The sequence below is a fragment of the Salvelinus sp. IW2-2015 genome, linkage group LG27 (genome assembly GCF_002910315.2).
Source record: "Salvelinus sp. IW2-2015 linkage group LG27, ASM291031v2, whole genome shotgun sequence".
In the NCBI taxonomy this organism is placed as follows: Eukaryota; Metazoa; Chordata; class Actinopteri; order Salmoniformes; family Salmonidae; genus Salvelinus; species Salvelinus sp. IW2-2015.
Genome location: NC_036867.1, coordinates 6,142,628 through 6,156,446, shown reverse-complemented (window position 1 = coordinate 6,156,446; position 13,819 = coordinate 6,142,628). Strand labels below are relative to the sequence as shown.

Below are 13,819 nucleotides of genomic sequence, written 5' to 3'. Positions count from 1 at the left end.
AGAGTGGAGGGGGCAGTACTGGTCCACTGCCTGAGGGAAGAGTTTGAGATAACTGAAAGGATAGTTTGGGAGGATCAATAGTGGTGGTATCGCTGAGTTGAGACTAGCAAGGGAAAACATTATGCAAAGTTAATTAGACCTCACTAGCCTCCTCCCTCACTTCTTTCCTTTCACCCCCTCATTCTGTTTTTTATTCTGTTCATCCTCTCCTCTCAAAGTCCCGGGTCACCATTGAGTCCATGCTAACGCGGAGGCTGTGTGTAATTGGTCTAGCGTCACGTGGGGCGCTACACTGAAACGGAGCAGGCAGCGTGGCACAAGGAGCCCTAATTGGTGTCAGCTGAGGTTGCCCAACTGAAACAGTGTTTAGCTTTGTTGCCTCTGCCTCTCTCTCTCTCTCTACCTTCTCTGCCTTTCTGTCTACCTCCCTTTTTTCTTTCTCTCGCTACCTCCTCTCTCTCTGTCACTCACTCACCAGGTGGTTGGTCTGAGTCGTTGGCTGTGGAATGTTTTCTCACCTTTCGTCTCTCTCAAAGCACACAGTCCCACTTCTCTCCCTGCTTTTATAATTACTATGACAATGTTTACAGTCTCTTAGCTGTCTCTCTGCTGTGTTCTGCTCCAATCGGTTCATGGCTAAGTAGAACTAGTTCTCCATAGGTGTATGCTCCCTGGCTGACTGCAATATATGACTGTTGGGTCTCTAGGCCATGTAGAGGGAGTGATTTACACCACCTTGGGGGAGACAATCCTCCCAACCTCTCCCTCAAACCTCCCTGCATCTCCTGGACCAGTGTCAGCCACTAAAGATTGTCTCCCAGCCCAACCTCATTTGAATTCCTCTCAAAGGTTTCTCTCTTTTCCCTGGGTAGCTACGAAGTGGCCAGTTAATAGCCCCACTTCTCTTTCTCTCTCTAAGTATCCTCATTGATTGTTGTGGATTGAATGAAGGAGAGTTAATTGAACACTAAATAGTACTAGAACTACAAAAGTCAAAGAAAAAACAACAGTAGTCTGGCAACGATGTGATCTGTACAAACTTTTTTGCTTAGTTTTCAGTTGGTGTCTCAGCAGTTCCATCGCTTGCGGTAAAGCTTAGGCCAGAGGAGATTGTTGCCGATATTAAGCCCGCAGTGAGATCATGGAGACAGTTTTGCCATCAGCACTTTCCAACTCTCCTGAAGGAAAAATAAATGATTATACTCATAATCTGCCAACGCCTTGCTTTTAAGTATGCAGCACTCCAATATGTATTTTTCACTATGATAATCCTGATGGTTGTCCAATAAATTCTGATATTTTAGCTGGGAAGAAGCAATAGATGAGTGGCAGCCATTTTGTCCTGTATTGATGCACATTTCTCTTGATTTTCTTCCAATTCTCAGGACATTTACTAGTGCCCTGGGGGCACCGGGAGAGAAAAATATTTAATTAAGTGGGAGTTGTTTTTCTCAAAATGATATCTAGACGTTGCAGGTAGCCTTGGAGCAGCCATTTGTGCTGGGTTTTGTATTATTTATTGAAGATGCATCGTTCTTCTCCGGTTCCAGCCCCCGAGCTTATGTTTTTCTCTCTTTACTGGCTGTGCCCAGAAAGCAGACACATTTTTCACCCCGGTAATTTGCAGAGAAAATATAAACTTTTGACCTGTTGTCTGGCGGTAAACAGAATAGTGCTTTATCATAGCATTATCATAAATAGGCTTTTACTGCAACTGCTGTTTATCGGTTTATGCTGCTTGTTCTATTCAGACATATAGGCATTTTTTCCCTCGTTGGCATAATAATACAAAATTACAACATTTCAGTTGCTATTTCTTAGTCTGGATTTTCTTCTGGAGGGCTCAATTAGTTCCTAAACTTTTAGCCTGGTTTAACGAGACTGAATGCAACACTCACCGCATTGAGTTCAGTCTGGTTTAGCCAGGCTATAATGTACTGTACCTTCACAGGAGGATCTCTTGGTTAGAACTATAATGGGTAAGAACAATGGGAGGCATCTGTCCCAGAGGCACAGTCACCTGGTATACCTGGTGGAGGGAGGGATAAATCACTGCGGTGACAGCCTCTTAAAGTAATGGCTGGCCTTTAAGGAGGCCCTAAATCTGTGACTTAATGTTCTCCTCAGCTCCTCCTCTTCTCCCACTCTCCCACCTAGCTGCCCTCCACTTCTCTCTTCTTCCTCTTCATCTTACTCATCCTCCACTCTCTCCACTCCTCTTCTTTTCCCTCCCTCCCTCCCTCCCTCCCTCCGTCTCTGCCCTGCCTTTGGTTCTGTGCAGTGTTCGTAATTAGCCCTCTTATTTCTCGCCTGCCTCTTCACCATAATTAATATTTTATTACATAGATTTTATCGTTAAATAGCGCTGCGCCAAGAGGGTTCGGGGGGCTCCGGAGAATGTCAGAAGGGAACTTATTGATGCTGGGGAAGTTCTTCTTGTCTGTAATGAGCTATACAGCTCAAAGAGCGGAGGCGACGAGCATATTCACAGGGACCTGCCCCAATATTCTCAAGCAGTTTATGACCGACCTACTCTCCAATGGATGTGGACTAAGCCAAGGGGAAATGTAATTATTGAATATCGAATAGGCCCAACAATTGATAATGCAGCCTCCAGTTTGGAGAGCACTCAACCCAACAAACTGTGTTATTTCCAAGACAAACATGTTGTTTCGGGGCTTTACACAGGTGTGGGCCGTCGGGAATTGTGATTGTGGCAAGTGGAGTCAGGACTCTGGAGCTTTCTCGGTTCTTGTTTGAAAGTATTTTCTTCTAGAGATTCTGCTCAGGTGAAAGCAGATGGTTACTTCCTGGAAAGGTCAGAGATCAGCTGAATTTGTTGTACGTTGTCTTTGCACCTCACTCCCCCTTCAGTTCCACTTGACTGTGCATGAGTAACACTCACGATAAACAGCTTTGAAGTTAGGTCAGCTTAACGTTATGCTCCATTTAAAAGTGCCGAAAAACAGCAGATGCTGTGCTGTACACTAGAGCAACCCAGTACAAGCTGCACAAATATTCCATTATGTTATATTATAAAACATCATGGTTAGTTATAAGGTGTGACAAAATTAGATGAGTTATGATTGTTGATTTGCTTTTAATTATGATTTGTGGGCTGACGGCTTCAGATATTCTGATTAGCCATAACATTTGATTAAATTAGCCATTTTTTCACATGAACCTTTTTGGGTTGCATTACCATCTCAATGAAAGGATTATTTTGAGCTAATTACAGCAATTATAGTTCTAATGTTGGAGTGTCACGAAGAGGACGGGGATCAAATCAGCAATATTCAAACTCCTATTCAATGTTCAAACTCATATTCAATGTTCTTACTCATATTCAATATTCAAACTCCTATTCAATGTTCAAACTCCTATTCAATGTTCAAACTCCTAGTCAATGTTCATACTCATATTCAATGTTCATACTCACTATTCAATGTTCATACTCCTATTCAATGTTCATACTCCTATTCAATGTTCAAACTCCTATTCAATTTTCAAACCTATTTCAACTGTTCAAACCTCCGTATATTCAATTCCTGTTCAAACTCCTATTCAATGTTCATACTCATATTCAATGTTCATACTATATTCATGTTCATACTCATTCAATGTCATACTCCTATTCAATGTTCATACTCCTATTCAATTTTCAAACTCCTATCAATGTCAACTCCTATTCAATGTTCATACTCATATTCAATGTTCATACTCATATTCAATGTTCAAACTCATGTTCAATGGTCATACTCTATTCAATGGTCATACTCATATTCAATGTTCCAAACTCCTATTCAATGTTCATACTCATGTTCAATATTCATACTCCTATTCAATGTGCATACTCATGTTCATACTCATATTCAATGTTCATACTTCATATTCATGTCTTACTGTATTCAATGTTCATATCGTATTCAATGTTTCAAACTCAATTCAATGTTCACAACTCATACTTCAAAATGTTCATACTCATGTTAATGTTCATATTGAATGTTCATATTCAATGTTCCATATATTCAATGTTTCATATTCAAACTCATATTCAATGTTTCATACTCATGTTCAATATTCATATTCAATAGTCATACTCATATTCAACATTCATATTCAATAGTCATACTCATATTCAACATTCATACTCATATTCAATAGTCAAACGCATGCTCAATGTTCATACTCATATTCAATGTTCATACTCATATTCAATGTTCATACTCATATGCAATGTTCATACTCATGTTCAATGTTCATATTCAATGTTCATATTCAATGTTCATATTCAATGTTCATATTCAAACTCATATTCAATGTTCATACTCATGTTCATATTCATACTCATATTCAATGTTCATACTCATATTCAATGTTCATACTCTGTTCAATGTTTCTTACTCATATTCAATGTCTTTACTCATGTTCAATTTCATACTCAAGTTCAATGTTCATACTCATGTTCAATGTTCATACTCATGTTCAATGTTCATACTCAAGTTCAATGTTCATACTCATGTTCAATGTTCATACTCCTATTCAATGTTTCAAACTCCTATTCAATTCAAATCCTATGCAAGTTCATACTCATTTTTCAATGTTCATACTCATATTCAATGTTCATTCTCCTATTCATTGTTCATACTCTATTCAATGTTCAAACTCATATTCATGTTCATATTCATATTCAATGTTCAAACTCATGTCAATGGTCATACTCATATGCAATGGTCATACTCATATTCAATGTTTCAAACTCCTATTCAATGTTCATACTCATGTTCAATATTCATACTCATATTCAATGTTCAAACTCATATTCAATGTTCATATCTCATGTTCATATTCATACTCCTATTCAATGTTCATACTCATGTTCAATGTTCATACTCATATTCAATGTTCATACTCATATTCAATATTCAAACTCCTATTCAATGTTCATACTCATATGTTCAATATTCATACTCATATTCAATGTTCATACTCATATTCAATGTCATACTCATATTCAATGTCAACTCATATTCAATGTTCATACTCATATTCAATGTTCAAACTCATATTCAATGTTCATACTCATATTCAATATTCATATTCAATAGTCATACTCATATTCAACATTCATACTCATATTCATAGTCAAACTCATGCTCAATGTTCATACTCATATTCAATGTTCATACTCATATTCAATGTTCATACTCATATGCAATGTTCATACTCATGTTCAATGTTCATACTCATATTCAATGTTCATATTCAATGTTCATATTCAATGTTCATTATTCAATTTCATATGTCAATACTCATATTCAATGTTCATACTTCATTGTTCAATGTTTTCATACTCGATTATTCAATTATACTCGTTCAATGTTCATATTGTTCAATGTTCATACTCAAGTTCAATGTTCATACTCAAGTTCAATGTTCATACTCGTGTTCAATGTTATTTATACTCGTGTTCAATGTTTATACTCGTTCAATGTTTATACTCTGTGTTCATGTTTATACTCGTGTTCAATGTGCATACTCATGTGCAATGTTCATACTCATGTGCAATGTTCATACTCATATTCAATGTTCATACTCCTATTCAATGTTCATACTCCATTAATGTTCATACTCCCTATTTCAATGTTCATACTCCTATTCAATGTTCAAACTCCTATTCAATATTCATACTCATATTCAATGTTCAAACTCATGTTCAATGGGCATACTCATATTCAATGTTCATACTCCTATTCAATGTTCATACTCATGTTCAATATTCATACCATTTTCAATATTCATACTCATATTCAATGTTCAAACTCATATTCAATGTTCATACTCATATTCAATGTTCATACTCATATTCAATGTTCATACTCATTTATATGTTCATACTCATATTCAATATTCAAACTCATGTTCAATATTCATACTCATATTCAACGTTCATACTCATATTCAATGTCATACTCGTATTCAATGTTCAAACTCATATTCAATGTTCATATTCAATAGTCATACTCATATTCAACAGTCATACTCATATTCAATAGTCAAACTCATGCTCAATGTTCATACTCATATTCAATGTTCATACTCATATTCATGGTCATACTCATATTCAATGTTCATACTCATGTTCAATGTTCATACTCATGTTCAATGTTATACTCATGTTCAATGTTTATACTCATGTTCAATGTTATACTCATGTTCAATGTTTATACTCATGTTCAATGTTTATACTCATGTGCAATGTTCATACTCATGTGCAATGTTCATACTCATGTGCAATGTTCATACTCATGTGCAATGTTCATACTCATGTGCAATGTTCATACTCATGTGCAATGTTCATACTCATGTGCAATGTTCATACTCATGTGCAATGTTCATACTCATGTGCAATGTTCATACTCATATTCAATGTTCATACTCATATTCAATGTTTCATACTCATATTTAATATTCATACTCATATTTCAATATTCATACTCATATGCAATGTTCATACTCATATGCAATGTTTATACTCATGTTCAATGTTCATACTCATATTCAATGTTCATATTCAATGTTCATATTCATGTTCATATTCAATGTTCATACTCATGTTCAATGTTCATACTCATGTTCAATGTTCATACTCATATTCAATGTTCATACTCATATTCAATGTTCATACTCGTGTTCAATGTTCATATTCATGTTCAATGTTCATATTCATGTTCAATGTTCATACTCATGTTCAATGTTCATACTCATGTTCAATGTTCATACTCATGTTCAATGTTTCATACTCATGTCAATGTTCATACTCATGTTCAATGTTTATACTCATGTGCAATGTTCATACTCATGTGCAATGTTCATACTCATGTGCAATGTTTCATACTTCATGTGCAATGTTCATACTCATGTGCAATGTTCATACTCATGTGCAATGTTCATACTCATGTGCAATGTTCATTACTTCATGTGCAATGTTCATACTCATGTGCAATGTTCATACTCATGTGCAATGTTCATACTCAGCTGCATTTTCATACTCATGTGCAATGTTTATACTCATGTGCAATGTTTATACTCATGTTCAATGTTTATACTCATGTTCAATGTTTATACTCATGTTCAATGTTCATACTCATATTCAATGTTCATACTCATATTCAATGTTCATACTCATATTCTGTGAACTTATTATGAAAGGTAGTATCTGCTCTTGAATTATCAGAGTACCGATTGTATATCTGTTCACACACCTCAACCTCATTACCAATGACGCTGGTCCATTTGCCTCAATGCAAACTCCTCTCTCCCTCTCTACTCTGTCTACAACCAGACTTTGATAAAGGAGAAGTGAGTGAGAAGAGTGTTTTGACCTTTTAGGTGTTTGAATTATTTAAAGGACAAATAGTGGAGGCCAGGGTACTTTCGAGCTCATTTGTCTTGGTGCTGCTCTTTAGGAGTGAGAAAAGAGAGGCTGAATCGTTCCCTCTTATTTAGCTGCTTCTGTTCTGCTGTGTTGCGCTCCAGTGTTCATGGACTAACACACACACCCTGGACTAATATAGAGACCCACCTGGCTCACTCCCTGCCTGCCTGGGCCTACTTGTCATTTCACCTCCATGTTCATTTGTTCCTTCCCTCCCTCCCTGCCAATATCCCAATCTATTGCATTGGAAAAAGGCTTTGGACTTGGGCTTACTTGATCCGTCACCCGCATACTGAAAAAGTACTTTGTCTCCTACCCAATCCTTATCCAGTTTCTATTAATATTGCCTATTGCCTCTGCCGCTTCCCACGGCTTTCTACCCTGCTCTAATTTCTCACCAGGAAGCCTGGTTCAGGGTTGGATCATGGATGCTGATCTCTCTTCTTATAATAAACTTAATTCCAGGCCTGACACGGAATAGGGGGCTGGTGCGCTAGTAGGAACCTTTTTCATATCATTATTATTTGGTACACACTTACAGCCGCGCGCTCATCCCCAGCCAGTGTCAGGGGTTCAGTCGTCAAATATCCTGGCAGAGAGCAAGCCGGGAACGCTTGCACAGTTCCCCCTTTTATTTCATGCCATTTAAATCCCTCCACATAGATGGGATATTGCCCGCCCGACTGCTATCGCTATAGCGCCCTGTAAATGAGATGGCGGTCTATTTCTCTGGGTTGCTAGGCTGCAGGCTTTACTGAGTTAATTAAAGCTGGGCTGTGTTCACTAAGTCAGAGAGAGAGAAAGAGGGAGAGACCCCCTTGCCAATACTAAAGCGTGTCACCACCTCCGCCAACCCCAAGTGCGTGAGTCTCTCTCATCCCAATGCTAACAGATTTTTACTTCTATTCAGTACAGTATATTATGGAAACCTATGGAGCATGTATTGTATAGAATACAAAAGCGCTCATTGCAAGGTTAAAACACTACATTACGTAGACACCTGCATGTCGAACATCTCATTCCAAAATCATGGGCATTAATATGGAGTTTGTACCCCCCCTTTGATGCTATAACAGCCACTCTTCTGGGAAGGCTTTCCACTAGATGTTGGAACATTGCTGCAGGGACTTGCTTCCATTCAGCTACATTAGCATTAGTGAGGTCGGGCACTGATGTTGGGCGATTAGGCCTGGCTCGCAGTCGGCGTTTCAATTCATCCCAAAGGTGTTCGATGGGGTTGAGGTCAGGGCTCTGTGCAGGCCAGTCAAATTCTTCCACACCAATCTCCACAAACCATTTCTGTATGAAACTTGCTTTGTGCACGGGGGCACAAATCAGCCTGACTAACCGTTGTCTGTATGTAGCCTCGCTACTTTTATAGCCTCGCTACTGTATATAGCCTGTATATAGCCTGTCTTTTAACTGTTTTATTTCTTTACCTACCTATTGTTCACCTAATACCTTTTTTGCACTATTGGTTAGAGCTTGTAAGTAAGCATTTCACTGTATTTGGGGCACCTGACAAATAAACTTTGATTTGATTTGTCATACTGAAGCAGGAAAGGGCCTTCCCCAAACTGTTGCCAGAAAGTTGGAAGCACAGAATTGTCTAGAATGTCATTGTATGCTGTAGCGTTAAGACTTCCCTTCACTGGAACTAAGGGGCCTAGCCCGAACCATGAAAAACAGCCCCAGACCATTATTCCTCTTCCCACCAAACTTTACAGTTGGCAGTATGCATTCAGGCAGGTAGCGTTGTCCTGGTATCCGCCAAACTCAGATTTGTCCGTCGGACTGCCAGATGGCATGATTCATCATACCAGAGAATGCGTTTCCACTGCTCCAGAGTCCAATGGTGGCGAGCTTTACACCACTCAAGCTGACGCGTGGCATTGCGCATGGTGATCCCATTTCATGAAGCTCTCGACGAACAGTTCTTGTGCTGACGTTGCTTCCAGAGACTGTTCAGAACTTAGTAGTGAGTGTTGCAGCCGTGGACAGACGATGATGTATGTGCTACGCGCTTCAGCACTCAGCGGTTCTGTTCTGTGAGCTTGTGTGGCCTACCACTTTGCGGCTGAGCCGTTGTTGCTCCTAGACGTTTCCATTACACAATAACAGCACTTACAGTTGACTGGGGAAGCTCTAGCAGGGCAGAAATTTGGCGAACTGACTTGTTGGAAATGTGGCATGCTATGGCRGTGCCACGTTGAAAGTCACTGAGCAATCATGCTTTGTCGTTTTACTTTTAACATTTGCATATGTTTTCTAATAAAAGGGTAGACTGCAGGACTTGAGGTTGCTCGTGAAAGTGTTTTCAGTGGAGAAACACAAACTGCAGCTTATGTAGACTATGCCCTTTGAACTAGTGGAAATGGGATTCTGTCATCGTTAATTAACATGTTCCGTATTTTTCTCAATCTGGTTCAGTTTGGCATTTTCATTAATACACAATAATGGATTAAAGATACAACCAAGGAAAATCTAAACCTAGCAGGCAGAGATTTCTTTGATCCTTTCAGGTTTGAAAAGATGTGGCCTTGACATGCAGTATATAATGATGGGCCAGTAACTAAATAAAGACACAAATTAAACTGTGGAGTTAACATTCAGGTAACTGCCAAAATAAYGGAAAACACTTGAGTAATGAGGGGTACAAAGTATATTGAAAGCAAGTGCTTCCAAACAGGTGTGATTGCTGAGTTAATTAAGCCCTTACGGTCATTTATCAAAATTCTAGGCAGACTATTATTTTGGCCATTATTTTGGCTACCATGGCTAAGCCCCCATAGGATGACAATGCCCCTATCCACAGAGCACGAGTGGTCACTGAATGGTTTGATGAGCATGAAAATGATGTAAACCATATGCCATGGCTGTCTCAGTCATCAGATCTCAACCTAGTTGAACACTTATGGGAGATTCTGGAGCGGTGCCTGAGACGGCGTTTTCAACCACCATCAACAAAACACCACATTAGGGAATGTTTTGTGGAAGAATGGTGTCACATCTCTCCAATATATTTCCAGACACTTGTAGAATCTATGCCAAGGTGCATTGAAGCTGTTCTGGCTCGTGGTGGCCCAACGCCCTATTAAGACACTTTATGTTGGCGTTTCCTTTGTCTTGGCATTTACCTGTAAATTGACCTCTGCCGAGTCCCCAACAATCAAATCTTCTGTTTTTCAAGGGAAATGGAAAGGGAGTCTGTGCTGCGACTTCCACTCTTGGATGTTAACAAGGCAACACCGCATACWATCCATTATATTGACCAGATACTCCGCTCTAACAATGAAACATGGCTTCAAAATACTCTAGTTACCACAGCCACAAAGTCCAAATTTGCTCTATCGTAAAAATTCATGAAAGCAAACATTTTGCTTTTTGGTCATAATTTAAGGTTAGATGTAAGTTTAGCAGTGTGGTTAGGTTAGGTTAAAATCACATTTTAAGAAGAGAAATTGTAGAAATAGGTGGGGATTATGGCTTTGTGGCTGTGGTAACTAGTGACGACCAGGCACAACTCCGCTAGTGGTTTTTCTCAAAGTTGCCAGGATGTCATGTGTTCTACTTGTATCAGTACAYTCGTAACAACCTAATCATTATGAAACTTCTATTCGATCAAATAAGCCACATAGCAAATAAGCCATACAAAAAATATATTAAGCAAATTCGACACTCATTGACCTCCATACAAAAACTCCTTGCTTGGTGAGCGAAATAAACATAAAAAGTCAACCTGCTGGAGAAGAGGTTTTGGGCCCAGTTATCTTCCTCTCTGGCGACACTCCATCTTAACTGCTCCTCCACATTTACTGGATTGGTTGAACAGTGCAGAAGAGAACCTCCCCCAACAGTATTATTATGTTTTCCTTCKCGTCAAGAACAGTATGTAGGGGATCATTTTCAGGCAATACTTTTACACCTGCTACGTTATGTTACCTGTGAAATGTAGTCCTTATTTTACATAGATTCCAAGTCTTATTTGTATGTTGTTTTTTTTGGGGGGGGGGGGGTTTACTGGGAAGCACTTCAATGTTGTTGTTAAAAAGGCTAAATACGTACATTTAATTGATTGATCTTTTTCTCCCTTTCCCCGGCAGTAAGTACCAGGTGGTTGTGGAGGAAGAGCGCCCCCGGCGGGCACGGAGGGTGGCAGAGATCCTGCGCTGCTACCCGGTGCCCATCCACTTCCAGAACGCCACCGTGCTCAACTCACAGTATTACTTCACGGCCGAGCTGCCCATGGGCGACATCAAAACCCCCGTACCCTTCTGCATCGGAGACAACCGCACCTACAACGGCTACTGGAACGCCCCCCTCCTCCCCCACAAGAGCTACAGCATCTACTACCAGGCTGTCAGCACAGCCAATGGGGTGAGTGCTTGGGGAGATGTTGGGGTGGGGATTGGCTGCTGGGATATGTTCCAGAGGCTGCTTATCGATTGGTTGGCTTGACATGTCAGTCATAGCTCGTTCACGCCCACAACAAGGTTGGATGTGAAACTGATTCAATGTCTTTTAACTGATGCTTTTAACAGCTTTACAAAAGCCCATTTTGAATTAATTTGAACTTATTGTTAATATCTGATATTGAACCCCTTACCCTAAATAGTCCTCATTTTGAAAAGAAAATTGTCTCTTATTTAAAAGCACCTGTAGAAATAGGATGTTCACGTCAATGTGGCGTTATGGAACCGTCTGATGGATTGCTATTTTTAAGTGCGTTCTTTCTTGGTCATCTACATTTTGTCCCATGCCCTCACAGCCAGGGTTAACATGACCACTCTCATCTGCTGTCACCTACTACTGTAGGAGACAACATTGCCACCAAAAACCTACATAAAGTCTAACCCACCACTAAAGTTCCATCATCCAGTTCCATCATCCATTCACAGCCACTGTGAAATCACCAGTCTGAAACAGACAGCAAAGCAAACTGTACGAGTGCAGAAAATGAAGATCAATGAACAGGCACAACAAGACTCTCCTTCAAGGCCTATTTGATAACCAATCCTGCATCATAATGGTCAATAACCCAGTATTCCAACCAACCCTATTATACCCCCCCTCCTGACCGCTATAGTGCACTGTCAGTGGGGAGAGTACAGGCCAGCACAGCCAGAGGCCAGACAACCCTTTTATCAATGACCTGCTGCTCAGATAGTAAAAAATTCAAGTATGGCCATTCACAAATGCATTAGACACTTTGGCCTAATTGGAAAAAATGTAACTATCCACCATATCCCCTTTTAAATGCTAATAAATTAGTCCTAATGAAAAGCCCATCCTTTTTCCTCCTCTCTCTTCCTCTCCTCCGCTCTCTTCCTCTCCTCCGCTCTCCTCCTCTCTTTCCTTCTCCGTCTCCTCTCTCTTCCCCTCCTCCGCTCTCTTCTCTCTCCATCTCCTCCCTCTCTTCCTCCTCCGCTGTCTTCCGCTCTCTTCCTCTCCTCCGCTTTCCTCCTTTCCTCTGCTCTCAAACTCGGGCCATTAGATATTCACTGCCTCTAATTGGAGAAAGACTATCCAGGGGGTTGGGTGGGTGGGTGGGGGTGAGACTAGGCTTGTCTCGTCTCGGTGCTCTGGTCTCACCTTCTGGTGGGGGAGCAGGGATACACACTACCCCCTAATGGAAGTCTGGGAGAGGAGTGGGATGTTACGCCGTCTGACTCCTACTACTGCTAATAGGGTGCTGTGGGGCAGTAGGGGAGCAGCTAGCGGTACAGTTCTGTGTGTTTATATGAGTCTCTGATAATACACACACATTACAGTTGAATCTCTGTGTGTGTGTATGTGAGTCTCTGATAATACACACACATTACAGTTGAATCCTCTGTGTGTGTATGTGAGTCTCTGATAATACACACACATTACAGTTGAATCCTCTGTGTTGTATGTGAGTCTCTGATAATACACACACATTACAGTTGAATCCTCTGTATGTGTATGTGAGTCTCTGATAATACACACACATTACAGTAGAAGCCTCTGTGATGACATTTTAAACAGGAGACAGTTTCCCCAACAATTGCTGGGGAGGCTGGAGAGGAGATCAGTAGGCCCTGGGTCTCTCTTCTGAGGAGAGAGGGCAGGGGGGGGGAGACTGAAAACGACAACATTTCCCGTTCCCCTCAGCCTTTTGGCCTCAGTTCAGATCAGAGAAAGGACACCAGCCTCCATGAGGCAGACTGGCACATTGGAGGGAAAACGTCATTTAATACTGAATTTAGCTGTAAGACCTAACTGAAAATGGAGATGTTCACATTTTGTTAGTTTAAGCCAGATATTCTAATCCTAGATTCTAAGTGATCCGAATCATTCTAACTAAATTACAGCCAGCTATTCCATTTACATGCTAGTATCTCATTAAGTGCTGGTGTC

At 40.2% G+C, this 13,819-nt stretch overlaps 1 protein-coding gene across 10 annotated transcripts in view; it reads left to right on the top strand.

Moving 5' to 3' along the window:
- The window catches only part of ptprma (protein tyrosine phosphatase receptor type Ma), a 300,425-nt gene that overhangs the window by 185,993 nt on the left and 100,613 nt on the right, over positions 1–13,819 (top strand). For all 10 annotated transcript variants that reach the window (XM_070435628.1, XM_070435624.1, XM_023972507.3 and 7 more), the window contains exon 12: positions 11,542–11,815. In XM_070435628.1, the coding sequence (XP_070291729.1) occupies positions 11,542–11,815 (274 nt within the window). The remainder of the gene's footprint in view (positions 1–11,541; positions 11,816–13,819) is intronic.